This window comes from Corylus avellana, chromosome ca8 (assembly GCF_901000735.1).
Source record: "Corylus avellana chromosome ca8, CavTom2PMs-1.0".
Lineage (NCBI taxonomy): Eukaryota > Viridiplantae > Streptophyta > Magnoliopsida > Fagales > Betulaceae > Corylus > Corylus avellana.
Genome location: NC_081548.1, coordinates 18,813,717 through 18,841,167, shown reverse-complemented (window position 1 = coordinate 18,841,167; position 27,451 = coordinate 18,813,717). Strand labels below are relative to the sequence as shown.

General features: G+C 35.0%; 2 protein-coding genes across 4 annotated transcripts; both read right to left on the bottom strand.

Annotated features, from left to right (window-relative positions):
• Nucleotides 1-35: 35 nt before the first annotated feature.
• LOC132190251 (uncharacterized Rho GTPase-activating protein At5g61530) lies at nt 36-7,931 on the bottom strand. 3 transcript variants are annotated; one of them, XM_059605184.1, is made up of 10 exons: nt 7,795-7,931; nt 7,533-7,676; nt 7,178-7,443; nt 3,497-3,559; nt 3,360-3,378; nt 2,819-2,917; nt 2,637-2,714; nt 2,305-2,549; nt 1,259-1,418; nt 36-563 (listed from the first exon to the last, which is right to left on the bottom strand). In XM_059605184.1, exons 2-10 carry the CDS (start codon nt 7,591-7,593, stop codon nt 418-420), a joined length of 1,137 nt encoding a protein of 378 aa, XP_059461167.1. In that variant the 5' UTR covers nt 7,594-7,676; nt 7,795-7,931; the 3' UTR covers nt 36-417. The 3 variants fall into 3 exon arrangements, with proteins under 3 accessions (XP_059461167.1, XP_059461169.1, XP_059461168.1); XM_059605186.1 differs by having other exon boundaries at nt 7,178-7,440; XM_059605185.1 differs by lacking the exon at nt 7,795-7,931 and adding an exon at nt 7,775-7,792.
• Nucleotides 7,932-11,201: 3,270 nt separating this feature from the next.
• On the bottom strand, nt 11,202-13,869 carry LOC132190983 (hexose carrier protein HEX6-like). Its single transcript, XM_059606007.1, has 4 exons — nt 13,718-13,869; nt 13,293-13,615; nt 11,815-12,333; nt 11,202-11,747 (listed from the first exon to the last, which is right to left on the bottom strand). Exons 1-4 carry the CDS (start codon nt 13,854-13,856, stop codon nt 11,202-11,204), a joined length of 1,527 nt encoding a protein of 508 aa, XP_059461990.1. The 5' UTR covers nt 13,857-13,869.
• Nucleotides 13,870-27,451: the final 13,582 nt, after the last annotated feature.

Genomic DNA, 27,451 nt, shown 5'->3' with positions numbered 1-27,451 from the left:
AGAATTTAAGTCCCATTTATTATACAGTAAGGCAGTTCACCATAAGATCAATCTTATAAATCACATAAATCACCATAAAATCATTAATCCAACTGCAATCACATGACAAGAATTTCACAGCTTCAAACTATGTACAAGGTATAGAACTGATTAATCTTTTAAAGACATGATTTCCATTCCTCAAGCAGCAAATAATGGCAAAACCTATACTCAATTTAAACGCTGTAGCACTCCCAGATCATTAAAACACATGAACCCATATCCAGTAACCCTCCCAGCTTTTGCGAAGAACATTACATCTACTACCGAGCAATGATCATCGGGACCGGATTAGGTATTCAATCTTTGAGAAATAATTGGTTATACTATTTAACTCGACAAATCCCATGCTGTATGAGGGAACCGAGTAATTCCAAGTCATCTCCAGATTGTTTCATTAGCATCCGTGAAAATTGCATTGTGATGTTCTGTAAGACATTGAACAACCTCAATAGCACCAAAGTCAATTGGCATGCCGTCATCCAAGGGAATGGGAGAGGATGCATCTATAGTTTCACCCTCCTCTGTAACCACAAGATTAAGGAAAGAAAAGATTAAGCACTTACTAACTCCAACAAATAAAATGAAACAGAAAAAAATGGATAATGTCCACCATAACCCAGGAAATTCAACTGAAAAAGAAAACAAAAACTTTACAGGCACAGCTATTATCAGTGAATACCAAGAAAACAAAATTGGTAAGCATTTATTGTCAACATAAGTTTTTGGTGACTGATAGATACATCATTCAAACAATGTGATATCAATCATTGGTCCAACTTCAACGAGATATCACCAACCACACCCAATAAATAACAAAGAATAAAAACCTCCGACAATATTCCACTCTAGATTTTCTTCTTTCATCCAAAGAGTCTAAGTTTATGCTCAGACCTAATTTTGATGTGGGGTTTGTAACCCAAGTTACGAATTCCAGATGAATAAATTTTGGTAAGTCACTCTAGATGTGTGAAGGGTTCATATTTAGGAATCAGTTGATATCTATATTTGATCTAATAACTTCAGCACAATGTTGTCAAACCAAGTATTGCAATGGGCATTCCACTCGTGCATGCGCAAAGCATATGCAACTGAGCCCATGACTCCTGTGAAATAGGAGTCTAGATGCCCCACCCTTTTCATTCACTCTACAAGAGCACACTAGCCTAGGCACATAGTCGATATAAATGCAGAAACTGTATGAAATAGGACTACTCACCAGCAAGCATGTCCCACGCACTATAACCAGATGGGGGATCCAAGTTCTTGGAAGGACCTTTCGATGGTTCATTCCAATATTTCCTGTAAGACTCTGGTTTCCGTCCGTTCTGCCAAATAATAACAGGGGCCATTTCCATGGCAAGGCTTCGGGCATCCATCTGTAAGGAAGTTAACAACAGAAAAAGCTTATGAAATACATACCTACAGGAAAACAATTTTACACACTGTTCTGCAGTTGCTCATTCAGTAAGAAGAATGAATAAAATAGAAAAATAAATTGATCAGATGCCCATAATAAATTAGACAATGAAAGTTCCATAGTTGTCACATGAAAATCAAAGCTGCAGATAGTGACAAACAACAGATAAAAACTACAACATTTCCTTTATGGTCAACAGGGAGCTGAGTAAACCATGAACTGTCTTGATTTAACGAAGAATCCTCGACAATCCATTCTTTTCTTTCAAATAGTTGTAATGGGTGATACTAGTGTTTCAGAATTGTTTTCAGCTTAGCAGTAATCCCAGGTATAAGTAAAGAGCAATTTCTGGTCCCATATGGACTTCTTAGGTTTGTATTACCCAGTGATTGTAAAAACAAAGTGAAAAGTATAATGAATATCAAAATATGGGGAACCTTATTCATTGGAAACGCCTGCATAAGTTTAGATGCTAAAATGGTATGCACCTCAAAAGTAACAACCACTTTGTAAATAGATCAACAAATATTTTCTTTCAACAGCAGTCAAAGTAATATTAATATGCTAATCCAACGATGCTTTAAAAATTCCCTTCAGAAAAATAAAAGTTTATCTTTACACACAAAACTGTAATGCATAGAAAGGGTGATAATCTAACCAACTGATTATCCTATTGGTGTCTGAAAACAAACACACCGGATATACAATCACCTATGAAGTGAGGAGTACATATCTAATAAGAAAATGCCTGAGCCCAACTGCACACCAACCCACAGGTGACACCCATGATCAAGACGCCCAATTCACAATAACACGAGAGAGAGAGAGAGAGAGAGAATTCATGCCTTGTTAAGAAGTGACTTCTGGCTAACGCGGAGTAACAAAGCAGTGATAAATTCCAGGGTCATGTAGTTCGCAATAGGAAGCCTCTTAAGTATGTTTCTCATTGCATGTATGCTAGATCGAGCACCTGTGATCTCGTTATAAAGCTCAAACGTAGTTAGTGGCTCAGGAAGGCTAGCTAGGTAGCATTTAGCTAGAGCTGCTACGTTAACTGGATTTACTCCCTCTGGTAATGACGCATTTGAATCTGTAATAAATATCCTATAGCATTAGATTACAGAATTATAAGATAATATCATCCAAATTGAATAAATGTAGACATCTATGGAGATACCTTGGTTGTATATTGAAACCAATTGTTGAATGACTTTTTTATCTCCTTCAGACTTAAAAATGTCTGGCGCATTTAGTCCTTAAAATCAAAACAAGAAACAAGTTACTCCCAGAATTGAAATGAAAATTAAAGCGAAGTTTATATATATTTCAGGAAAGTATTACTTTGTCTATATTCTGTACCTGATAATATGAGATAATCTGCACATTTGACCAGAATATTGGGAATGGGCCTGGTGGATTGTTGCCGTTGCACTGTGACCTGAATTGGAACGCCAAATACTAGGAAAGAAGAAAAGCAAATAAGTATAGAGGAAATACCACTATAAGAACAGCAAGAAAGTTCTGTTGACAGGTTAAGCCAATAATGCTGAATTAAAAGCAACCCAGAGTCATCACAGATCAGTCAGTATAGAAATAAATAATTGTTCCAATGGAACCTTCTTTCCTACCTTTAATGGATATTTGCCACTGATACATGATTCAAACTATTATATTTCTTTCTATTCCATTTGTTTTTAGCTTTACTACTATTACCAAATAAAACAGAGAACTCTTATTGACCATCTCAGCTTCACTAAACCAACATAATGAACATCAACTAGCCAGAAAGTCTTTGTAGAGACAGTCAATTGTTCAACCAATAAAACATAGAATGAAAAGGCCTACCAAATATGAAATACTATCCGCAGAGCTAAAATTAATCCAAGTTTAAGTAACTTACCATCAGTGCTAGCAACTCCCTGCAGATGATGAAAACAACATAAGGATTTTGAAACTTGATGACGAGAGAGAAAAAAAAAAGGAAAAGAAAAAGGGACGAGAACAAGAAGAGAAAGAAGAAATACTAGTTGCCCATACCTTCTGCCATCGTTCAATGTCAGTCAAGATAATCTTGCTTTTTTGCGCAGTCTTCTTTGCCACCTGAAACAAACTCAATACCACAGATGAGCTTGTTACTATCTTTTCTCGAAGAGAAGTCTATTACAGGTTGTTGTAAACACTAAATAGCGATGACCTTAGTTTTCAAAACTCCTTATCATACTTAACATTGAATTCTGTACTTAAAATTGAATTCTGTACTTTCTCTAACATGTATTGTATCAAGAAAATACACCAAAATTTTCATATATGCAGGAAGATATAGAAAGAATTGTTAAGAAATCCAACACTTGAAACAGCTAGACAACTCAAAAGTACTCTCAAACTAATTCCTAAACATTCTACACAGGTTAGAGTGAGGGTATGACCCATTTTAAATGTAACAATTTGCGGTACTATAAAAGCAAACTTAAGTTCTACAACTTTGACCAAGCACTTGTAATCCATAAAAAAAGAATAAAGATGTCTGATCTACTACTATAGCTTTTAGGTTTTACTTTCTGACTTGCACATTTCCCCAAGCCAATATATTTTTAAAAATCATTGATAACTAGTCATCCTTAATAGTATAGAACCTTAGGAGAAGTATTGTTTTATGGACATCATCAAGATAAGATCTCAAACCTTAAAAGGATGACCATGCATTGGGTTTCATTACCTTATGTAAATAGCTGTCATAATAGTGTTCATTACCTTAACTAGCCAATATATATATATATATATATATATATATATATATATATATATATATATATATATATATTCTTTTGAGACCATTGTATGAATGGATAATCACTTTTAAGCAGAATCCATCGTTCATTTTTGGGTTTTCTTATTAGTTTAAACATTAGATTGTAGCTTCGAGGAAGTCATTCTATGAATCCATGTATTTTTTTCCTTAAATAAATTATTACTATTAGAAAATAATATTTTTTTGATGAATTACTATTAGAAAAGAAAAATAGTGGTCATATTACTGTGATGTCCACTAATGGAGTAGAAGAAAAAAGAATTCAACACCTAGAGTAGGTTGATTCAGTAAAGTGAATAATGGTGGTCTAAAACCTTACTCAGGCTACAGGTTTAAGTTGACCACCCCACCTAAATCACTCAAACCAACCCAACCCAAACCAATTATTCAGCATCTGCAGTGTAATCAGTTTACTAATGACAGTCTAACACCTTTTTAAAGTAAGCAAAAACCTTTGCTGCCATCACCAAGTTGTATAGGACAAGTCTACGTTGTGGGCAATGGGTGCTCTCTTAGTCTCTCAATTTTTGGTAGTTAGGTTTCTGTTTGGTTGCTAAGAAAAATTGAGGAAAATGAAATAGAAATGTGAAGTTTTAAACTTTCAAACGAACAATCCAATCCGAAATTTCTTCAAACCAAATGCAACCCATTACTTTCATTTTAGGGGGGTCATTGGTCGTCAATCGATTTCAGTTGGAAGATTTCCCAACCCAACAAGTTTGGTTTGGTGTGAGATTTTCCCCCCAAACCAACCAATCCAACCCATGCATACCCCAACACCTTACACAGAATAAAAAGGTCAAATCTCCAACCGATGCAGCAGTACTTTGTGGAAAACTGACCTGATAAGCTGCACCCTACCAGCATATAAGAGAGCTTAGCTGGTCCGACGTGTGGGTAATGGTGTGCATGGGTCAGGTCAGTCGATTTTGGGGAGAAATTTTTCCAACAACCCACTTTGCTGGATTGATAAACCCCAGCGGACGCTGAATTGAAGCACCCATAATCCCCAACAGACCTTCATTTCAACTCTGCATCGATGAATTTGGAACCATTTCTGGCCTATAAGGTTCAGCATTAAGGCTTAGTAAACCTAACATTAACTGAAATGCTTAATTGGTCTTCGCATCAATTTTCTATAGGGATTATAAAAAAAATTATAAAGAAAAATACTTGTTTTTTTTAGATTGCAGACCAATTTTCACATATATTCATTTAGTGTTGAGAAGAGGTAAAAGGAACACTTTATCATTAGTAGGAAAAATAAAAAAGATGAGAAAAAGTAGAAGGACAACCTCTTCTTGAACTAGTGGATCCTAGATGCACTCATAGGAAAGCACATCAAATCTCCCACGTTTGTTGCATTTCCCACATACAGAATCAAGTTTAGGGTTAATTTGAGTTAATAGTATTAGTGTAATTTTACTTTTCCAGATGAAGTTATGACCAACACTTTAACATTCATGGCGGACTTGCAAAATATTTTTATAAGCAACAACTGTCCTAGTGAGAATAAACATTACTCAATATTTGCGATTTTCCAACTCAAAGAGTGGGGCAACATTCCTGTCATGTCTTTGTTCAGCTAACATATTTATCACCTCATTTCTGTATCTTAACAATTTTTTTTTTTTTTTTTTTTTATAACGAGGAACCCCTCCAAGGAATCGCCATTTTGTGTCCACACCACTATTAGGTAAACTTTGGATCCGTGTAAAGCGCCTCCTCTACATGGATCGGGTAATACTGGCTTTGCCGACGGACTGGCCCTAAGGAATTGTTTGCACCCAAGGGGATTCGAACCTTAGACCTTATGGACTACCACATTTTTGTATCTTAACATTTGACACGAGTTTATATCAATCATGGTGAAATAAAGGTAAAACAACATCTATAAGCCGAGAATGAATTTACAGATTTAGTGATCACTTCCATTTGAACAAAATGGGACCTCTGCATCACATAATACTTCTATTAGTCTGATTTTTACTTCTTCTTCTTTTTTTCTTTTTTTTCTTTTTTTTCATTTTCATCGGACGCAAAAAGTTGTTGAATATGAGGGGGGAGAGAGAGAGAGAGAGAGAGAGAGAGAGAAATACCAAAACAGAGGTCAAGATAGACTGCTAAAAAAATTTATTGAAAATTACAAATGAAGAAGAAAAGTAGAACCATCACAGAGTGATTTATAAGAAGAAGAGTTGACATAAGCTAAAAGGACTTACGTGTATGAATAATATAAGTATTTAAATTTAAGTTCCATCCCGTAATTTTTTTTTTTCTTTTTTGATAGGTAATCAGAGAAATTTTATAAATCCTGTAATAGGACACTGCTTTTGCGTGTCCCTTTCATAAGGGAAGCCTCATTAGTTGATCCATGGTCTCTTAAATGGTTATAATCGACCAATTCAGTCATAGTCCAAATTCCAACAGCAAGAATCACTAGGTGTTGGAGACCATTGATTCAAGAAGACCCTTAAAAGAATTCATAAAGATATAAAATAAACAAAAACGGAACGATGGACAATCAATCTAGGGTCATATTTCACCTCCGAAATTGAGTTTTAAGTGTTTAGTCTGTGCTTTTGTTAGTTGTTAATCACAACGTTAAAATCCTACTTCTGTTAATCGAACGAAGCACGTATCAAAACCAATAGAAATTCCTAAGAGTGCAGACCAGGTTTCGCTATTTACTTTAATGCAAATCCCTATCAGAACAGCCTAGATTAGTCATCCAGATTTACTCATAGGATAATCTTACTGACCACTCATATTGCTGAAATAAGAAACGGAAACTTGACCTAGTAAAGAACATTATATTATGAATATCACTTAAAGACATCTCACATTGAAAAAATAATTTGGCAATAACTAGTATTCCATTCAAAAAGTGGCTCTTCAGCTAAATTTACCTCTTCAACTTTAGTCTTCCCAATGGCAACCTTGTCCTTCGTCTCCGAAACGCCCTTCCTAAGAAACGTTCCAGTGGTGGCAGCAGCGGAGATGAGCCGTTCCTGAACGGCATGCCGTGTCGACGGCTCCTGCAGAAGCGACCATCTGGTCTTCACGATCGAGCCAAAGCGTTCCGCCGCATCGGCGAAGTTACCTTTCGCATCCTTGGCAACCTCTCCGACCAATGTTCCGGCTGATTGCCCCGCTTCCTTAAGCTTCACCCCTGCTTTAAACCCCCTCAGTTTCAAATACATCACCAAACAACCAAATCAAAGAGGCCAAGCAACAAAAAATTGCACAGGCAAATACAAATACCTGAGGAGGAGAAGAAACCAGAAGCCTTCTCACGCCACGGAGGCGTGACGGCGGAAGGCATTGAAGCAGTCGCAGTGAGTCAATGACCAGAATCGAATCCGAACAACAAATACCAGTGAAGCTTCCTCTGAACGCTGACTTGACCTATATAAAAGACAAGTGAATTATGATTAGAAATTCTATCCTTAAAGATCCTTTATGCTCTGTTTGGTCACCAAGAAAAAAAAAATCGAAACAAACACAAGAGAGAATTGAGAGAAACCCTAGGATTGTCGAAGCTGAAACAAATTGTGGATGGGGAGTTCAACTTTTGAAAGTCATGCGAGGTTGGCAAGAGAGAGAGAGAGAGAGAGACGTTAGAGGTTAGAGAGAGAAAGTCCGCCGCCGTGGGAATCTGGGATTCTGTGCGCCACGTCAGGGACTTAGTCGTTGACGTGGGCCAATTAAAGCTAAGTTTCATTTCGCGGAAAGTGCGGGGCCCAACGTGTGCTTTTCGGTGTTGTGGTTGCCTGGAGTGTTCTAACGGCTGTGTGTGTGTGCTAACTTTACCCGGGTTGTTTCGGTTAATCTTAGAGAATATTTATTTTTATTTTATTTATATATATAAAAAAATATTAGCCCGAATACTGCGTAAGTTTGTTTTTTTTTCTATTTACAGTTTTTATTTTTCTGTTGAAGTCAATTCAAAAGATTTTATCCGCTCGAAGAAACAAGAGTGGATGAGCAGACACAACATCCTAAATATATATATAACTCGGATATCTTCAATACGACAGTTTAGAATCACCCCTGGCATCTTCAAGTAATTACCATACATGTTTTCATTTTCAATGCATGCACCGTAGGGCTGTAATTGAGTCAAGGTTTTAAGACTGTCTCGTTTATGAATATGCTTATTTGAATCAAGCTACGAAATGTGTATTTAAGCTTGACTCGTTTAAATCTCAGGCGAATTCGAGCTCAAACTCAAATTCGTTGAGAATGCTGTTATTTTCGAGTTAGGCTATTAAATTCTTTAATGTATAATTCGAGCAAAGTTCAATCTCAAATTTTAAAACAACCTTTAGACGTTTGTCTATAGTATAAATATATAATATGTAAATATATAAGACATATTATACAATATACCATATAACTATAGTCTATAGGTAGTAAATCAATAATATATTGTTATACATAACTAGATAATAAAAACTATAGTATATGTATAATGTGAGCAAGTTATAAATATAGTATACTATGTATAACTAATTAATTATAGAACGAGTATATTATATAGTTATACTTGAAGAAAAAAAGAATTTAATTTGGCTATATTGTTTCGATGCTCTATTAGTTTGTATGTTAACATTAATATATAACGACACGCATATAAAATAATATAAATAACATATATAGAAATATTAAGTTATATAGTTATACTTGAAGAATAAAAAAAGAATCTATAGTTAATTATATTTACTTTTTTCTTTTTCTTTTTTGACATGTCCACACAATAGAATGGAGGATTTGAACTAATGACCTCCACTTCATGAGGCGTGGTCCGCTGCCGATTGAGCTATCTCTTGAAGACATTAATTATATTTACTAAGTTGCTTACTTACTTAGTATATATTAATTAACTATATAATATATTAGTTTATGAACTAACTAGTTAGTATGTTAACTAATACAAGAATAACTTATATAGGGAGGTTGCACTGAGTTTTGTGCAACCAATCGGAAGTTGACACCTAAACCAAGCTTACCAAACTTAAGTTTTATTTTTTTTTTTAAAAAAAAAAAGCTTAACTACACCATATTATATCACATATGAAATAAAAAAAATTAATTGTTTATAAAAAATTAAAAAAAAATTAAAAAAAACAGAATTGAAGGGGGCCACCCCTAGGCCTAGGGGTGGCAGCCAGCCACCCAAAGTGGGGGAGGGGTGGCCAGCCAGCCACCCCTTCAATTCTATTTTTTTTAATTAATTTTTTATTTTATCTAGAGTATAATCTGGTGTGATTGAGTTTTTATTTTAAGAATAAGTCTAATGAAATTGGCTGATGTATCAGCTTCTTATTAGTGGCACAAAAGGTGACTTTTGTGCAACAGGTGCACCGAAGTCGCTCTCAACTAATACACACACATAACTATTAAGTAATTTATATAACATATATTACTTAATTACTATTATACATACGTACATTTATATAACTAATTTTTAGTAATATATATTTTTTAATTAATTTTTTATTCTATCTATAGTATAATTTGGTGTGGTTGAGTTTTTATTTTAAGAATAAGTCTAATGAAATTGGCTGATGTGTCAGCTTCTTATTAGTGGCACAAAATGTGACTTTTGTGCATCAAGTGCACCGAAGTCGCTCTCAACTAATACACACACATAAATATTAAGTAATTTATATAACATATATTACTTAATTACTATTATACATACGTACATTTATATAACTAATTTTTAGTAATATATATATTTTTTAATTAATTTTTTATTTTATCTAGAATATAATCTGGTGTGGTTGAGTTTTTATTTTAAGAATAAGTTTAATGAAATTGGCTGATGTGTCAACTTCTTATTAGTGGCACAAAATGTGACTTTTGTGCAATAGGTGCACCGAAGTCGCTCTCAACTAATACACACACATAAATATTAAGTAATTTATATAACATATATTACTTAATTACTATTATACATATGTACATTTATATAACTAATTTTTAGTAATATATATATATATATATTTGAATGAGCTGAGCTCGCGAGCCTCTATCGAATTTTCTCGAGCGAGTCAAGTATGCATCATTTACTAATTTAGCGGGTTTCTACATTAACAAGTGGGCTTCTACAATATCAAGCTCTAGTTTAGGTCAAACTAAACCGAGCGAGTATCAAGCAAGTTATTGAACAGACTAGTTTATTTACAGCCCTTGATGCACGCATGGTTGTACTCAAGTCAGGTCGAGTAAGGAATATTTAAGCTTGACTTATTTAATTTTATTTTATACATAAGCTTGAACATTAGCTTATCACTAAATTAGATATTTTATTCAAGCTTAGTTCATTTATTCTCGAATGATTTCAAACTTTTTCACCGGCTACTCAATTAATTTATTCATTTTTTATCTTTAGTTAATTAATTATCGTTAAAATTTTATCATTTGAGTTAATTCAATAAATTAACTTAAATCTTAAATAATTTGATCTCAAGTTTATATGTATGTTTTATAGTATGTGTATAAATTCATTATGCTCATACACAAACACCTACATCCATACATACATATAAACACACTCATTTACACACAAACACATATATCTCTATAACTAAACTTACAATAATAATAATTCAAGTTATATCTAACATTAGGTAGGTAAAGTACAGCTTTTTAAACCAAAAAAACAAATGCTATTATTGTGTTTTCCAAGTGTAATTTTGGAGTTTTACAACAAAATAGGGAGGTAAGAGTTTATTTATTTAATGCAGGGGAGGGGAAAAGGGTAAATTACACGAAAATTAAAAAAACAAAAGCCACAAAGCCCTCTTGATGACGGTTATGAATGGGTCAAATAAATTGCCCGCCCATCAATTGATATATTCCCTCATCCAATTTGGATTGAATCTCATCTTCATTCTGCTCATCAAGAAAAAAAAAAAAAAAGTTCTAAGCATTTTCATCCTCACTCCCTTCCCCCACATATCTCTTCCAAAACCAATGCTCCCTCCACACTCTGTCCATCTGTTCAATAGGCACGTTCTTAGTCTCCGGCAACAGCAAGTACACAAACACCGTCATCACCACCACCCATCCACCAAAAAAGAAGAAGATCCCGGCCTTGAAGTGACAGAGCATAGCAAGAAACGTTTGAGCAACAATGAAAGTGAAGAGAAAGTTCACTGCCACCGTAATGCTCTGCCCGGCCGATCGAATCTCCAACGGAAAAATCTCACTTGGAACCAACCATCCCAACGGACCCCATGACCACGCAAAACCCGCAACATACACGCATATCAAAACCAGAATAGAATATGCAGACCCTTTGCCTATCCCGCCATGGTCGCCTAGCTTAGCCGCCATTATTCCTCCAACCATAACTTGTGAGATGAACATCTGAATTCCTCCTGTGGTGAACAGAACTCTTCGGCCTAGTTTGTCCACTATAAGCATGGATATGAAGGTTGATCCAGTTCCAACAATCCCCGTCATTACCTGTTAGAATATAAATTAAATTTAAATTTAATTTAAGCTTTTAAGATAAGTGGTGATTTAATATTACCGCGGACAAAAGTGAGGCACTTTCGCCTAATCCGATCGTCCGAAAGAGTATAGGGGCATAGAAGGCGATGACATTGATCCCCGTCACTTGTTGGAAGAAAGGTATGGCTATTGCCATTACAAGCTGAGGCCTGTATCTTCTTTGTACAATTTTCTTGAATGGGTTTTCAATTGTTTTTGAAATGGAGCTTGCTTTGATGAGATCGTCTAATTCTGCCTGGACATCATCGGTTCCTCGGACGCGTTGTAGCATTTTTTTGGCCTTGTGGTGGTCGTTGCTGCGTTGGATTATGCTGTTGGGTGTTTCCGGGAGGAAAAATGCACCAAGTGTTAGAATTGAGGCCGGGACAGCAGCCATTGCTATAGAGATTCGCCAGCCCCAGCCACCTTTGATCTTTTCGGTGCCGAAGTTGATGAGACTCGCTGATATAGCGCCAATGCCAACGCTGAATTGGAAGCCATTGTTGATTGCTCCTCTGTATTTAGGTGGAGCCATTTCAGAGAGATATAGGGGGACTGACTGCAAAGAAAAGCATATTGCAGAAGAAAATGATAGCCATTAATATTTCTTGATGACTTCATTGTTAATGAGAAATTTACATTCAGTTGGTCATTGATCCAAACTCTATAAGATTTGAGATTCCCTTGTCAGGGAAATAAATCATTTGTCGGCCCGTGAGCTGCCATTTCACTTAAAACCAATTCATATTAAGGGAGGAGAGTAAGTTTTTTACAGACCTCGACATCATGTCAAGCAGCCCGTTTTTACTCTCATGATGTCTCTCCGGCGATTCAATCCCGTGACTTCCTCGCTCTATGAGCTATCATTTCACGTAAAACCAGTTACTGTTAAGTTAAGAGAAACAAACTCAAATCTTTTATAGGCATCGACATTGTGTCCGGCATTCGTGCTTTTAGAGCGGTTATAAGTAGGGCTGTGCAAAATAACCACCTACTGCTCGCTGGCCGAACCTACCGACACCGCTTAACTGATGCCGGTAGGCGGTAGAATTTTTCTATTTCCGGCAAACTCGGTTTGGTAGGCAGAAAAACATTTTCTAACCGAACCAATTTTACCAACCGACTTTACCAACCAACTTTTCCATTTCTTTACTTACTGACATTACTGGTTGTCACTATAATCATGTCGGTAACGTAAAATAAAGTTTGGCAGAATAAGTTGATGAAAATTTCGACTTTACTGACCATGGCAGTACAAAATGCAAAAATTTCATTTTCATAACCGAATTATCCAACTCTCAGCCCTAGTCGGCATTGTGGCCTAATAATTGTCCTTTTTTCTTATAAAGTTACTACCACTAGCTATCAAATACATGAATAATCCACTTGATAAAACTGCCTTATATATGTCTAATAAATGTAAAAAAGAAGCTATTTCTTAATATAATTCATAAAAGAAGTGTAGAATTTTCACCCTAAAACAACTAAAAAAGCGAAGGAAAATTTGAAACATGCTACCTGGTTTGCAAAACCAACTCCAACTCCAAGCAAGACTCGGCCAAATATAAGCATGTAGACATTGAAAGCTGCACCACCGAGGGCTGCCCCTGCAAGGAATGCGGCTCCTCCTGCAAGGATGGATGGCATCCGTCCAAAAGTTGTGGTGACAGAGGAGGCCAAGAAGGATGCGAAAAGGCCAGCCACGTAGAGTGATGATGTGAAGGAAGTTAGTAGTTGGCTATCAAACTTGCAGTAATTGCTAATTTTGGTATCTTCTTTCATTCTAATGAACACTTCTGGGAAGAACTTGTTCAGAAATGACTCCATAGAGGTAACTCCACCTTCAAAATTCATTGCTCGAGTATAATGGTTTGATATTTTCCACAATGATTAAACAGAAGAATCAATCAATAACAATAATCATGAATTATTATAAAACGGACCTGAAATTCCAATATCATAGCCGAAGATAACACCCCCCATGGCAGCCATCATGCAAGATAAGACGAGAAACAGAGTGATCCTCCCATTGTAGTGCTGCTGCCCACCTTCGCCTCCTGTTATTGCTAATCCTACTGCCATGGCCCTTTTCCAAGCTCACTCACTCACAATAAACAGAAATATGGAGATCAGGAGATCAGAACCCAGAACGCAGAAGCCGCCGCCTTCCTTGACTGCCGGAGATTATGAGCATCATTAATGTTCTCAATTTGGGATTGGATTTGGATCCCCAAAACGATGTAGCTTACTTCATAGCAGCATGTGGGGTTGAATATTCAGGCACGCAAGTTTGGAGTGTATGGGCTTTCACTGTGGGACACGTCATGATACGAACAAAAGCACGACCAGACCAGTTGACTTATGGGTGTTCAGAGGAAGATAGGCTGAGAGAACAACCAACCACACAATCCTTTCCGACTAAAAAAAACTTCTTTCGTGGATTTAATCTCTGATTGTACTTTATATATATCTTTACTTAGTAGATATATAAAAAGAATGCAGCTTACTTCATAGTTGCATGTGGGGTTGAATATTCTGGCACGCAAGTTTGGACTGTATGGGCTTTCACTGTCGGACACGTCATGATACGAACAAAAGCACGACCAGACCAATTGACTTATGGTGTACAGAGGAAGATAGGCTGATAGAACAACCAACCACAAAAAAAAAAAAAAAAACCACACAATCCTTTCGACTGAAAAAAAACTCCTTTAGTGGATTTAATCTCTGATTGTATTTTATATATCTCTTTACTTAGTAGATATATAAAAAGAGCGAGTTGGTACCAGGCTTCATGAAGCGGAGGTCACTAGTTCGAATCCTTATCTCCCTCCTCTTGTATGGACATATCAAAAAAAAAAAAAATATATATATATATATATATATATATATATATATAAAGACCGAGTTGGTCTTGATTTTTGTTTGACAACGTTAATTTACGATTTTGGTCTTGATCTTTGTTCATCAGAGTAAAATTATGCGAGGTTATTTATGTCTTTAAGATTTTTACATTACTATTTTACCCTGTCAACTTACGGGATGGTGACACATCATTTGGGATTAACTTTTAGGAAGGAAGTCTTAGGATGTCTAGCATTTCCCTAAAATTCTATGTGGTTCATCTTTTATTTGGTATTTTTTTTTAAAAAATATATATATATCAAATAAAAGAAGAACCACATAGAATATTATTGCTTCAGACATTTTTTTTTTAAAAATTAAAAATTAAAAAAGAAGGTCAAAGTTGTGCCCAAGTTGGGCCAAATAGTTGGGTCTTTAACATTTCTCTTTTTTTTTTTTTTTTTGAAGGAATATTATGAATATTCATTATCTCAAAAGATCCGTGAATAGATTACACAAGCAAGAAGAAAAGTTCCCTCCGTATAATATCACCTACACTTGGTGGGACATCCCCCAACCAAGTAGACATAGTGACATGAGTGGTAACCAATTTTGCTAGTGTATGCGTAGCATTATTGGTGTCCCTTATTACATGCCAAAAACTGGCGCTTTCCAAACCACGTAGCTCTCTTTGGATACATTCGATAAAGTGACCATAGCTACGGAAACATGGCCCTTCTGAAGCAATAGCCTTGACAACTTGCATGAAGTCACCCTCAAAGATGATATTATCAAAACCAAATTCCTTGCAGAAAATAATAGCATACACCGCTGCTAAAGCTTCAGGTAAAGTTGGATCAATTTGAATAGCAAGAGACAAACTTCGCGCAGCAATAAAGTTATCAGTTGAATCTCGAGCTATAATGCCAAACCCCACACGTCCTGCCTTCGAATTCAGTCTGGTGTCCCAATTTATCTTAATCATGTTACTTTGTGGGGATTTCCATACTATGACTGCTATTTCACTGTCATTAGCTACCTCACATTGGATCTTGTTATGCACTCTTTGAAATTCTTCCAAAGAAGTTTGAGCTTCCTTTACTAATCTAGTCAAATGATGAAAACTTTCTCCATGTATTACTGAATTCTTCCTCAACAAGATTTTCCTTGCCATGACAACAAACAATTTAATTTCCTTTGTGCCGCATTTGTCCCGAACTGACTCAAAAATTTCCAGGAAGCTGCTCCCCACGCCACCACATTTCTGCATTTTCTTCGGTCCACCTCCCCACACATCATTCGATGACGGGTAGGTCCATAGGATGTGCACTACCGTCTCATTTTCGAGTCCACAAATAGGGCATAGGGTGTCTTGGATTACTCCCTTCTTGGTCAAATTCATCCTAGTTCGTAGCAGGTTATATAAAGGCTTCCATAAAAAGAACTTTGCCACATTTGGTATCTTTAAATTCCAACATTCTTTCCAGGTTATCCCTATCAGTTATGGATGGTCCACTAGTGCTATTAGCCATTTTATCCATTTCCAAAAAGTATGCACTTCGGACAGAGAAAATTCCATTTTTTGTATCCCGCCAGATAAGCCGATCCTTTTATGGTAAAGGGCTAATAGGCATGTTTCTAATTTCCTCAGCTTTATTTGCGAGAAAGACTTGTGTAATAAGGTCGACTCTCCATTGTCTCGTGCCTGGATCAATAAGCTCCGAAACTCGAGCATCCCGATCAAGTGTGTTCCTTGGTGACTGTATTACAAACGTGTTGGGTTTTGAGATCCATTTATCACCCCACACATGAATATCATCCCCGGTTCCAATTCTCCAAAAGAGACCATTTGCGAGAACCGATTGGGCGGCCATACAGCTCTACCATACATATGAAGGTCGATTGCCCAAATTTGCCTCCAAAATATAACAATTTGGGTAGCATTTTGCTTTCAAGATTCTCCCACCCAGAAATTCTAGACACTGAAGGAGCCGCCAAAGTTGCTTTGCAAGTAGAGCTTTGTTAAAAATCCCCAGATCACGAAAACCCAAACCCCCTTGGGCTTTGGAAAAACCCATCTTCTCCCAACTCATCCAATGTATTCTGGAAGTGTTCTCCTTATGTCCCCACCAGAAACGTTGCAACATCCCTTGCATCTCTTTGCATAAGCTTGTAGATAGAAGAAAAACACTCATACAATACGTGGGGATGGCTTGCACCACAGCTTTAATTAATATCTCATTCCCTGCTTGCGACAAGAATTAGGTCTTCTCTTATTTGTCTTAATGAAGAAAACAAAAAGGTTTCCAAGTTTTCTCTTTCTCTCTTTTTTTTTTTTTTAAAGTCTACTTAACCCCCTCAAATTACCACCTCATTGACAATCTACCCCCCAAACTATCAATTGTGACAATTTACCCCTCAAACTACCAAAACAATGATAATGTACCCCCCAATGCTAGCAAAATGACGAAATTATCTTTATAAAACTTTCAATAAGACAAAAATACCTTTAAAATTTTGAAAAAAAAATTAAATTTTAGTATTTTTGTTTTATTTTAGTAAAGGTAATTTCGTTATTTTGTTAGAATTAGGGGTACATTGTCATTATTTTGGTCGTTTGGGGGGTAAATTATCGCAATTGATAGTTTCGGGGATAGATTGTTATTAGGGTGGTAGTTTAAGGGGGTTAAGTGGACTTTACTCTTTTTTATTTTATTTTATTTTATCTTCTGTTGCTTTCTATTTATATCCTTAATGTGAGACAATTAAAAGTAGGGGTTTTATTTGGAATGCATTTAATTGATGTCTTAATGTCTCTCTAAAAAAAAAAAAAAAAATCGATGTCTTAATGAAAAAAAAAACAAAAAACAAAAAACAAAACAAAAGATTCCTAAATTCTTCCTTTATCTCTCTCTGATTATTTTTCTTTTTTCTTCTCTTGTTTTCTATTTATATTCCAATGTTATTTTGTAAATTTTACACTCAATTTAGAAAAAAAGAAGAGAGAGAGCTTCCAATCGTTTTTTCTTAATGAAAAAAAAAAATACTACAATTCTTTTTTCTTTTTTTTTTTTTTTTTTTGGCTATAACAGTTCTTTTCAATTATATTAGTATTTTCATTATTTTTCCTTTTTTTCTCTTTTTATTTTATTTTTTTATTTTTTTTTATTTTTTATCCTATGATTATGTTCTTCCATTTTTCGTTTGTGTCCCTTATATTTTCTTTTTTCAAATTTATATATTACTTTTATTTAAATTGATTACTTCTCTTTTATAAATGTTACATTTAATTTGGTAAATTTTACAATTAATACGTAGGGTTTTATTTGTAATATATTTAATTGTCTTAATTGTCTTTCGATTTATATCCTATAATTAAAACGTAGGGGTTTTATTTATGATACATTTAATTGATGATGTCTTAGTGGAAAAAACGAAAGGTTCCCAAATTCGGGGTTTTGTTTAGGATGCATTTAATTGATGTCTTAGTGAAGAAAACAAAAAGTTCCAAAATTCTCTCTCTCTCTCTATTTTTCTTTTTTCTTCTCTTGCTTTCTATTTCTATTTTGTAAATTTTACACTAATTTAGGAAAGAGAGAGAGAGAGAGAGAGTTTCCAATTGTTGTTTCCGAATAAGAAAATATACTTCAGTTCTTTCCTTTTCTTTTTTATTTTTTTTGCTAGAACAATTATTTTCAATTACATTAGTATTTTCATTTTTTCTTTATCCTGTGGTTATGTTCATCCATTTTCGTTTTTGTTCCTTATATATATAATTTATACATTATTTTATTCAAATTGATTACTTTTCTTTTGTAAATTTTATATTGAATTCAGGAAATGATCGTGAGAGATAGTTCTCTATTGTTATTTTTAGTTGACAGTTTTTTAGATTGCGTTGTTGTTAATTGAGTAATTCGTTTTTCTATTTACATTCTTAATTAATGGATAACATTGATTTTCAAGGTTTCATTGCAATGGGGAAACGTATACTGCAGAAAAAGACAATTCTTTCAATTATATTGAAAATTTTATTTTTAGTTTTTTGTCTTTATTTCATGTGGTTATGTTCTTCCATTATTGTTTTTTTTTTTTTCCATTAAATTTTCTACTAATTTATATATTATTTTTTATTCAAATTGATTATTTTTCTTTGGTAAATTTTACATTGAATTTAGGGAAATGCTAGTGAGAGAGAGTTTCCTATCATTATTTTTGGTACGAGGTATGACTTTTTTTATTACGTTGATATTTATTGAGTAGTAGTTGTTTTTTTTCCTATGTGTCCTAAAAGTAGTTTATTTTACGTTATATATGTTGTTATGTTATTTCATTCTTCGTTTTTTTTTTTTCCCTTATATTTTGTTCTAATTTTTGTATAATCTTTTTTATTCAAATTGATTATTTTTCTTTTGTAAATTTTACGTTGAATTCAAGAAAATGATATATATATATATATATATATATATATATATATATATATATATATATATTAACAATTAGAGAAAGAGAGAAAGAGAGATATACTTTTTCCTATACCTCTGAATTTCATTGGAATTAGGAAAAATATAGAGAAATAGATATTTATTTCATGTTGTTTTGTTTTTCCTTATTTTTTGTTCTAATTTATATATTATTTTTCATTCAAATTTCTTATTTTTCTTTTGCAAATTTAATTGACTTTGTTGTTTATTATTATTATTATTTTTTTTGTGTTCCAATATTCCTTCCACGATTTTTTATCGCTTTCTTAAGGGTCTATGTTTTAACTCATTTCAAAGTTTTATGTGCTTTTTTTTTTTTTTTTTTACTATGATTTTTATGTATTTTTTAATGTGCTTACATTAAATTTAATTAAGGGTCTTATGTTTTAACTCATTCCAGGTTTTCTTCTTCATGTTTTCCTTTTTCTTTACACTTCTTTCCATTTTAAATTACACATATGGAAATTTTTTAATATGTTTTAATTTAGGACATAAATTTCCTCCAAATCAGTTTGGAGAAAATAACCATCAACCCTTTTTTTTTTTAATTTTTTTTTTAAAAGGAATCCATATCAGTTTCATTCATAGAAATCATTATGAGCATAAAGCTCTTACAAGAAACCATAGGCTAAGTTATGAGGTTACAAGCGTCACAGATACATTCTAGACCCAAAACCAATCCACTAACCCATGACTAATCTACATATTAAGAAACATATATGTGCCAAACAGACTCAAATTAATGTATAGGTAGTGCTTATTCCTCGGAACTGAGGATAGACAAACCCCCAACCGACACTCTTCCTCCTCGACCCGAAAGCCAGGATAACGTTCACATCCACAACCCAAAGGTCTAGACCATAGCAAATAACCCAGAGGGCATCACGCATGCAGATAGAGAGGGGAAAGAGCCTTATTACAAGCAAAAAATAGGAAATAAAAGCGTACCGGGAAATAAAGGGACCAAAACAGAAATACAAACATAATAGAACAAATCGGACAAACAACAAATGGAAATCAACAAAATAGGGAAAAAACTGGAGAATCACACTAACCAAGAAACGGCAGCCGGAAGGAAGCCAATCGCGTGCTGGCCGAAAACAGACGTGGATGGTGGCGTTGGAGCTCATCGCGGGGAGACACGAGAAAATACCCGACAGCAAATGGTGGGCTGTAAAGCGGGCGTGGAGGAGATCAGCGTCGCACACAAAACAAACTGGAGGGAGTTTGAGTGAATCCCCCAAGAGCATCACCCACAAAGTGTGATAAACAGGCAATGCAACAAAAACAACACACCAAAATACATGGCAAAAGATAGACATAAAGGAAAGGAAATAAAACAACCAGAAACGAAATAAAAAAACAGTCAGAGAGAACCGAAATCAAACCACATCCACATAGACGGATCCAATGCAAAAGGTGTGATGGGCACTGGCGGATCTGGGTAGCAAGGTGGTGGAGCACGCGTTACGGTGGACCGAGCGACAGGCGGTCGATCAAGCAGGACACGAACCGGAGCCAAACCAGACCCAGCAACACGCGTAGCGGATGGAGAAAGGCGGAAGATCGGCCTCCAAAAAATCCTAAAATCAAAAGGGGAGAGAGGGAGGGGGGAGGGAAGAAAACTCAAAGGGCAAGGGACATCAAGTAAATAGGCTAGCTCTTAAGTGGGGGAGAAGAGGATGAGGGAGGAGGGGGGGGGGGGGGAGGGGAGAACCCCTGTTCTCCCCCTTCGTTGGCGCTCACGTCCAACCCATTTAAAATAGTGTCAAGTATCTATAAACATTTAAAATACACATTAAATTCTTAAGGTCATTAATAGCAGTTTACTAACTTAGGCTAACGTTTTAAATGTTTATAGACACTTGTCATTATCTTAAATGGGCTGGAGGATATTTCTTCCAGACTGGTTTGGAGGAAATTTATGTCCTTTAATTTATATGGATTAAAAATAAAATTTTATATGGTTCTTACGATAATATATTTTTATGTGATTTATATATCCATGCAAACTTATGTGTAATTGTGTCACTATGTTTAGCAATATAATGTTGTATAACCTTTAGTATTTTTTTTATAATGTTTTTTATTGCAAATAAAGTCTTGCGGTATATGCAAGAAACCAAGAGCATATTGACCTACAACTACACTGACCATTTAGAGATGGTTGATTATTCAGATTCAGATTTTGATGAGTATGTAGATAGTAGAAAGTCTACTTTATGATATATTTTCTTATTACCAAGAGGCTATATCCAGGAGATGCAATAAGCAAACTAAAGTTGATACGTCTACTATGAAAGCGTAATTTATTGCATGCTATGAATTTAGTTCACATGCATTATGGTTGAGACATTTTATTAAAGATCTCGAGATTGTCGATTTTATAGTGAAACCCATAAAGATTTTCTGCGATAATTATTTTCTAAGAATAATGAAAGTAGAAGCAGAAGTAAGTATATCAACATAAAGTATCTCACTATAAGAGAAAATATTAAGAGATGTAAAGTGTCTATTAAGTGTTGAATTAATGATTGTGGATCCCATGACCAAAAGTTTACTAGTAAAGAAGTATATAGTCATGTGGAGTATATGAGACTCGTTAATTCATTTTTGTGTTTAGTTTCTCACTAATGATTTATAGACATAAAGTTATTGTTATAAAGTTTTTGTGCATATGTATTGGTTTTTTCCGTTAGGATAAATAAAGTTAGACCAAGAATGACTTATTAGAAGTTATTCATAAAGAATTATACCATATACAGATTTTGTTTAGAAAGATTAATACATTGTATTACACGAAAGGAAATGTTAATATAATAACATAACCGACATGATTCGTGTATTGTATCTCTCTTAGTGAAACTAAAGCTTGAGTAGTTTTTAATTATGGCCATATTCAGTTTTAGTTACCCAAATAATTTTTAAAGATGTGTTATGTGAGCCAAGTGGGAGAATGTTAGAACTCATTTCCTATGAGAAGATTTAAAGTGGCTCACATGTCAGTGATGACACATATATTATATTAAGAGAGTTTTTCTTAAACTAAACCTTTTGGGTAATTAAATATACAGATAACTACAAAAGGTGAAAAGTCCAAATGTTGTCTCCCTTTATGGAAGGAAGTAACATTAGATAAATTGGATAAGGGTCTTGGTCTATCGATAAATAAGCATGTGATTTTCATCAGTCATAACTTTAACACGAGAAACAGATAGACCAAAAACTCGTATCTATCACTCTCCAATGCATTGCCAAGGTTCTAGAATTGCAAATTGAGGGTTCTAGGATTGCGAATTCAACAAACATTCAAGTCTGAATTTCTGCATTATTCAATTCAAGTACATAAGCAAGAATAGCTAGATGTTAACATTTTTTTATTTGATGTTTATATGATAATCTTCTCCCAAATTCTTACATTAAATAGATGCTTTGATGTAATATCTTTTGTGTAAGAGATTCTCTTTCTTCACTACTTTAAAATTTTTCTTTTCTACGAGTTACTTGACATTTGTTAAGAATCACAAATTAATTACATAAATAATCTTGTAAAACCTTTTGTCTTTAACCAAAACATATCACTTGAACCAACAATTGCTTAACTGAATATTATATTTCAAAAGCCATAATCATTAAACAAAATTTACCAGTAAGAAGATTTGTATGAATAAAGAAGTTTTTATTTTTTATTTTTTATTTATTTTTTTATTTTCTTTAAAGAAAATGTCAAAATCCAAACTAAAATACTTTTTCAATTGGTAGCCACTCAATTGTGATAATGCAACAAGGTCTAATCCTTATATATTGTTTTTTTTTTTTCTCTATTCAACTTCCAAACAATAAAATTTTTAAAATGGTATCAGGAAACATTGCTATGAAATCTTTGCGAAAAACTAAGTTTTTGGTAATGGAGTTGACGATCCTTACAATATTTAAAGCTCAGGCCAATGTCCTTAACCCTCCCTCTCTTTTCCCACTTCACCTTCCATTCATATTCATCAATCCTTTCAAGATGGCAATGATCACAGTCGTCGTTGCGCTGAAAATGCATTTGAAAAATGTGAACATATAACAGAACCCTTCTCACTGATGGCTTGTGCTACATCTCTGCTTTTCATTTGCATTGCTTCTATTGAGTTTCAGACCAATCCTACCAAATTTGTTCAACTTGAGAAAGAATTTAAAGCCAGAGCTGGTAAGGTTGTAGAAGAATGTGTAAAGCGTTGCTTCAAAAATCCGAAAGTAGTCGAGCCCTATCTAGTACGTTGTTACATATATTGTCTTGGTGTGTTCTTTTGAGATGCTGTCCCCGCGTGGAATCTTGGCGTTCATGGATACGAATACACACACCCATGAGCAAGATATCTTATGCAATTCATGCTTGTTCAATTTTCTTCATTGCAAAGTTTTATGGATTTTTCTTTCAATAAGCACGCATTTGCAAGTTTTTTTTTTTTTTCTTTTCTTTTTTTTCTTTTCTTTTCTTTCATTTTCTTTTCTTTTAATAGGCACATGTGGTGCAAGAATAAGTAACCTAGGGTTACATGAGGACATGTTGTTAAAGGAACAAATGTAGAAAAATTGGATTTATTGTGTAGTAAATCCTAAAAGTCAAAAAGACTGACTATGCATGATTTGTGTCTTGATTCACGAGAAGTGCTCCCTCTACTCAAGTCTATATAATAGATTCTTTGTAAGCAAAAGACATATTGTGAAATAAGAAAAGGACAAAGTTTTCCTCCAAACTGGGTTGGAGGAATTTCCTTCAACCTAATCTATAAAAGTGACATGTGTCCATTTTTTTAATAACATGTGAGATGTACATGTTTTTTTAATAAAATTTATTACAACTTTGTCCCTGGTATTAAAAAAACATGTGCATCTCACATGTTCATGGGACACATGTCACTTTTATAGATTAGGTTGAAGGAAATTCCTCCAACCTAGTTTGGAGGAAAACTTTGTCCAAAAATCAATTTAACTAAAAAAAAAAAATTGAATTGACGACGTCGCATGTTCGCGATTTTAAAGCCCTTCAAAAGGAGGTTTCGACTTAATATATATATATATATCCTAAGAACAACGTGACAACGTGATACAGTTTGCTTTCTCTGTTGTTCATGTATTATTCTTCCCATTGCCATTAAAGAGAAGAAGTTTCATATTTGCAAGTTTTCTCCATAGATGATTTGTTGGAAAAACTTGTTGGAATTTGTATAATTAATCTTAGGAATGATTTCTCCCGTTAGGGTGAAAATTTGTAGAGAACAAGAGACTTTAGAGAACGCACTTTCTAATGTAAGAAAATAAACATACGTAAGATACATTTTTGGGGATAGTGTTTGTGTTCTCCTCGGACTCTACTTATAGAGTCCCAACTCAACTCTTGACCAAGAGTTATGTTTCTTGACTGGTTACCTCCACTAAAAGTTATATTACCTCCAAGTATATGTTATACAATCTGGTATGGGTATGACCACACTTATAATAGTGTGATCATCCTATGCACCTTCATCTCCCACTTAATTATACTATTATGATTGGTAATAAAACCCTAGTTGTACATGATTACCTTTGGTACCATAAAACATGTCAACTCCTTATCTGCTAACGCTTGCAGACAATAATCAGATCATAACATCTTTGATGTGTGCACACTTATGTTATTTAATCTGATTGCACATTTTTATCATATGTGTTTTACTAACAACATACTAGTGGTGACTTTACTTGCTATGTAATTTAAGCAAATAATATTAATTATCCATAGTTGGGAGTATAGTCCACACTCAAACTATAATTAATGATTTTTACATAGTAATCATATGTAAACTTGTATTGAATCTTTCATTCAATTTCTTATCTCCAAGGTTATCCCTATTTGAGATTTACATTAATACTTCTTTCAGATGATTTATTACACTATCGGTATACATATATTATACCAAACTTAACATAATGTCTTTGTGTGGACTTTACATTTGTGTCAGTTTATACTGTCTGTTATTTACAAGTGTCATTCACTCAAGAAAATTTATTTAATTTTAATGAGGCGAAAGAAACGCATATCATCATTCATTCAGGTGTTCCTGAATCCTTCTGATTATGTCGTTTTAACCATTAGTTGAGCATGATTACCATGGTAGTAATAATTTTGCCCCATGCCAACTCTCATTTGTAAAACCTATAGATTGGCATCAAATCATGACATGGCTATACGTGCGCACGTTTTTGTCATTTTATCTGACCGCGTCGTTTACCATATACTTCATTATCGATAGCATATTAGGGATGACTTCATTTTGCTATCTTTCAAAGGAATGGCATCAATTCTCCATGGTTGGGAGTATAATCTACACCCATTCTACAATTGACGACTTCAGCCATACACAAAATCATGTGTCGACCAGTGCTAAATTTTTGATCAAGTACTACCTTGAAAGTCATTATTCCTATGGTTTTCCTTGATACACCTTATTAGCGTCTTTTTACACCATTTGAGCATAGATACTACCAAATCTCAACATAATGCCTTGATACATTATTGCTACATGCCCTCTAAATTTATCCAGAGGCAACCCCTTGGTCATAGGATCGGCTACCATCTCCATTGATGAAATAAATTCAACTTTTATTTCACCTTTCTCTACTATATCTTGAATATAGTAATAAATTATATTAATCTGTTTGTCTTTGGAGCTATGTGCTCCACTTTTTCTTAAAGAGATAGCAGACTTGTTATCATAAAACACATTTATTGGTCTATTAGGTATACCTAAATTAAACTGTTGACAAAAAATTAAATCCAGACCAAATTACTTACCATTGTGTTGCATGCAATGTACTAAGCTCCATTGTGAACTCCGCAACACAACCTTGTTTCTTTCTCAAACCAAGAAACAACCGTTCTACCAAATAGGAATATGCATTCACTTGTAAATTTTTTTTTTTTTTTAAACATACCATACTCATTCATTGATAAAAGTCACGAGCCTAAAGCTCTTACAAATATAGCAAAAAAGCTCTTAAGTAAATCATAACCGAAGTTAAAGATACAGTCATCAACAACAGGCCAAATCAATCATAACACAGCATCCACTAACCTATGACTAATCATCAGGTTTAAAAATCAAACCTGCATCAAACAGACACCATCTAATGCATAGGTAGCGCTTATTCCTCGGCTTTGAGAGCAAAACCCCCAAACCAATACTTATTCCTCGGCCTTGAGAGCAAAACCCCCAAACCGATACTCATCCTCCTCGACCCGAAAGCTAAGATAAAGTTCACATCCACAACCCAAGGGTTTGGACCAGCAATAACGGGTAGCAACCGGGCGCAACAAAGCAGGAGGAGAGAGCCTTATTACAAGCAAAAAGAAAAAATCATACAGGGAAATAAAAGGAACAATAAAACAAATGTAGGAAAAGAAATTACAGAAGAAATAAAAATACAGGGAAATAAATGCGAAAAACACACAAAGCGGGTCACGGCAGCTAGAGGAGGCCGATCACGAGCTGACCGGAAACCGCCGCGGAAGGTGGCACAAAAAGCTTGGCGCGGGAGGGGCACGTGAAAAGATCCGACAACGAGCGGTGAGCGGCGAAGCGGGCGCGAAGGAGATCGGCGGCACACACAAACAAACAAGGAGGGGGAGAGTTTGAGTGAAAACCCTCAAAAGCAATACCCACCGAGAGAGAACACAAGAACAATAGAACAGAAAACACCAAAGACATAAACAAGCCTAAAAACAAAAATCGGGAAGCAAATAAGCAAAATCAAAGAATGAAAGCAAAGAAGCACAATCAGGGAGAAACGAAAACAAACCCAGCCGGATTGACGGAACCCTTGCAAAAGGTGGGATGGGCACGGCAGAACCGGGAAGCAAGAAGGTGGGCAGGCGTCGGGGGAAGCCAAGTGGAGGACGGAGGATCAGTCGAAGGCAAGCCGATCCAGTACCCAACCCGTTTCAACCCAAGTTGGGAACGCTGTAGATGGAGATGGCGGGGAAGAAAGCGGGCGGGGGAACGGCAAGACCATAGGCCAAAAATGGAGAAAAAGCAGAGGGGGAAAGGAAAGGTGGGGAGGGGGAAGAGAGGGGGCACCGGGACTAGGGACATCAAGTAAAATACTAGCACCCAGAGCGGAAAGGTCGAGGGGAGAAGGGATGCAGGCAACGGGCATCCCTCCTCCCTTGAGGCGGCAGCGCTCTAGAGGGGGGCTTAGGTTTCTCCTAAGCCCTAAGTGGATAGATGGCGGTGGCGCTCTGGAGGGGGGCTTAGGGGAAAGAATTATTGTCTACTTGTAAATTTTCTATCATCTACATAACCTGCAAATTACCTGCATCAT

Excerpts from the sequence above, each read along its gene's own strand:
- LOC132190251 (XM_059605184.1), bottom strand. The coding sequence starts at position 7,593 with ATGCCTTCCGCCGTCACGCCTCCGTGGCGTGAGAAGGCTTCTGGTTTC. Across the intron at positions 1,419-2,304 it reads AGAAGTCACTTCTTAACAAG|ATGGATGCCCGAAGCCTTGC; the intron begins GCATGAATTCTC and ends ACTTCCTTACAG. Across the intron at positions 564-1,258 it reads TGCGTGGGACATGCTTGCTG|AGGAGGGTGAAACTATAGAT; the intron begins GTGAGTAGTCCT and ends TTGTGGTTACAG.
- LOC132190983 (XM_059606007.1), bottom strand. The coding sequence starts at position 13,856 with ATGGCAGTAGGATTAGCAATAACAGGAGGCGAAGGTGGGCAGCAGCAC. Across the intron at positions 13,616-13,717 it reads CTATGATATTGGAATTTCAG|GTGGAGTTACCTCTATGGAG; the intron begins GTCCGTTTTATA and ends TGAATTTTGAAG. Across the intron at positions 12,334-13,292 it reads GAGTTGGTTTTGCAAACCAG|TCAGTCCCCCTATATCTCTC; the intron begins GTAGCATGTTTC and ends TTTTCTTTGCAG.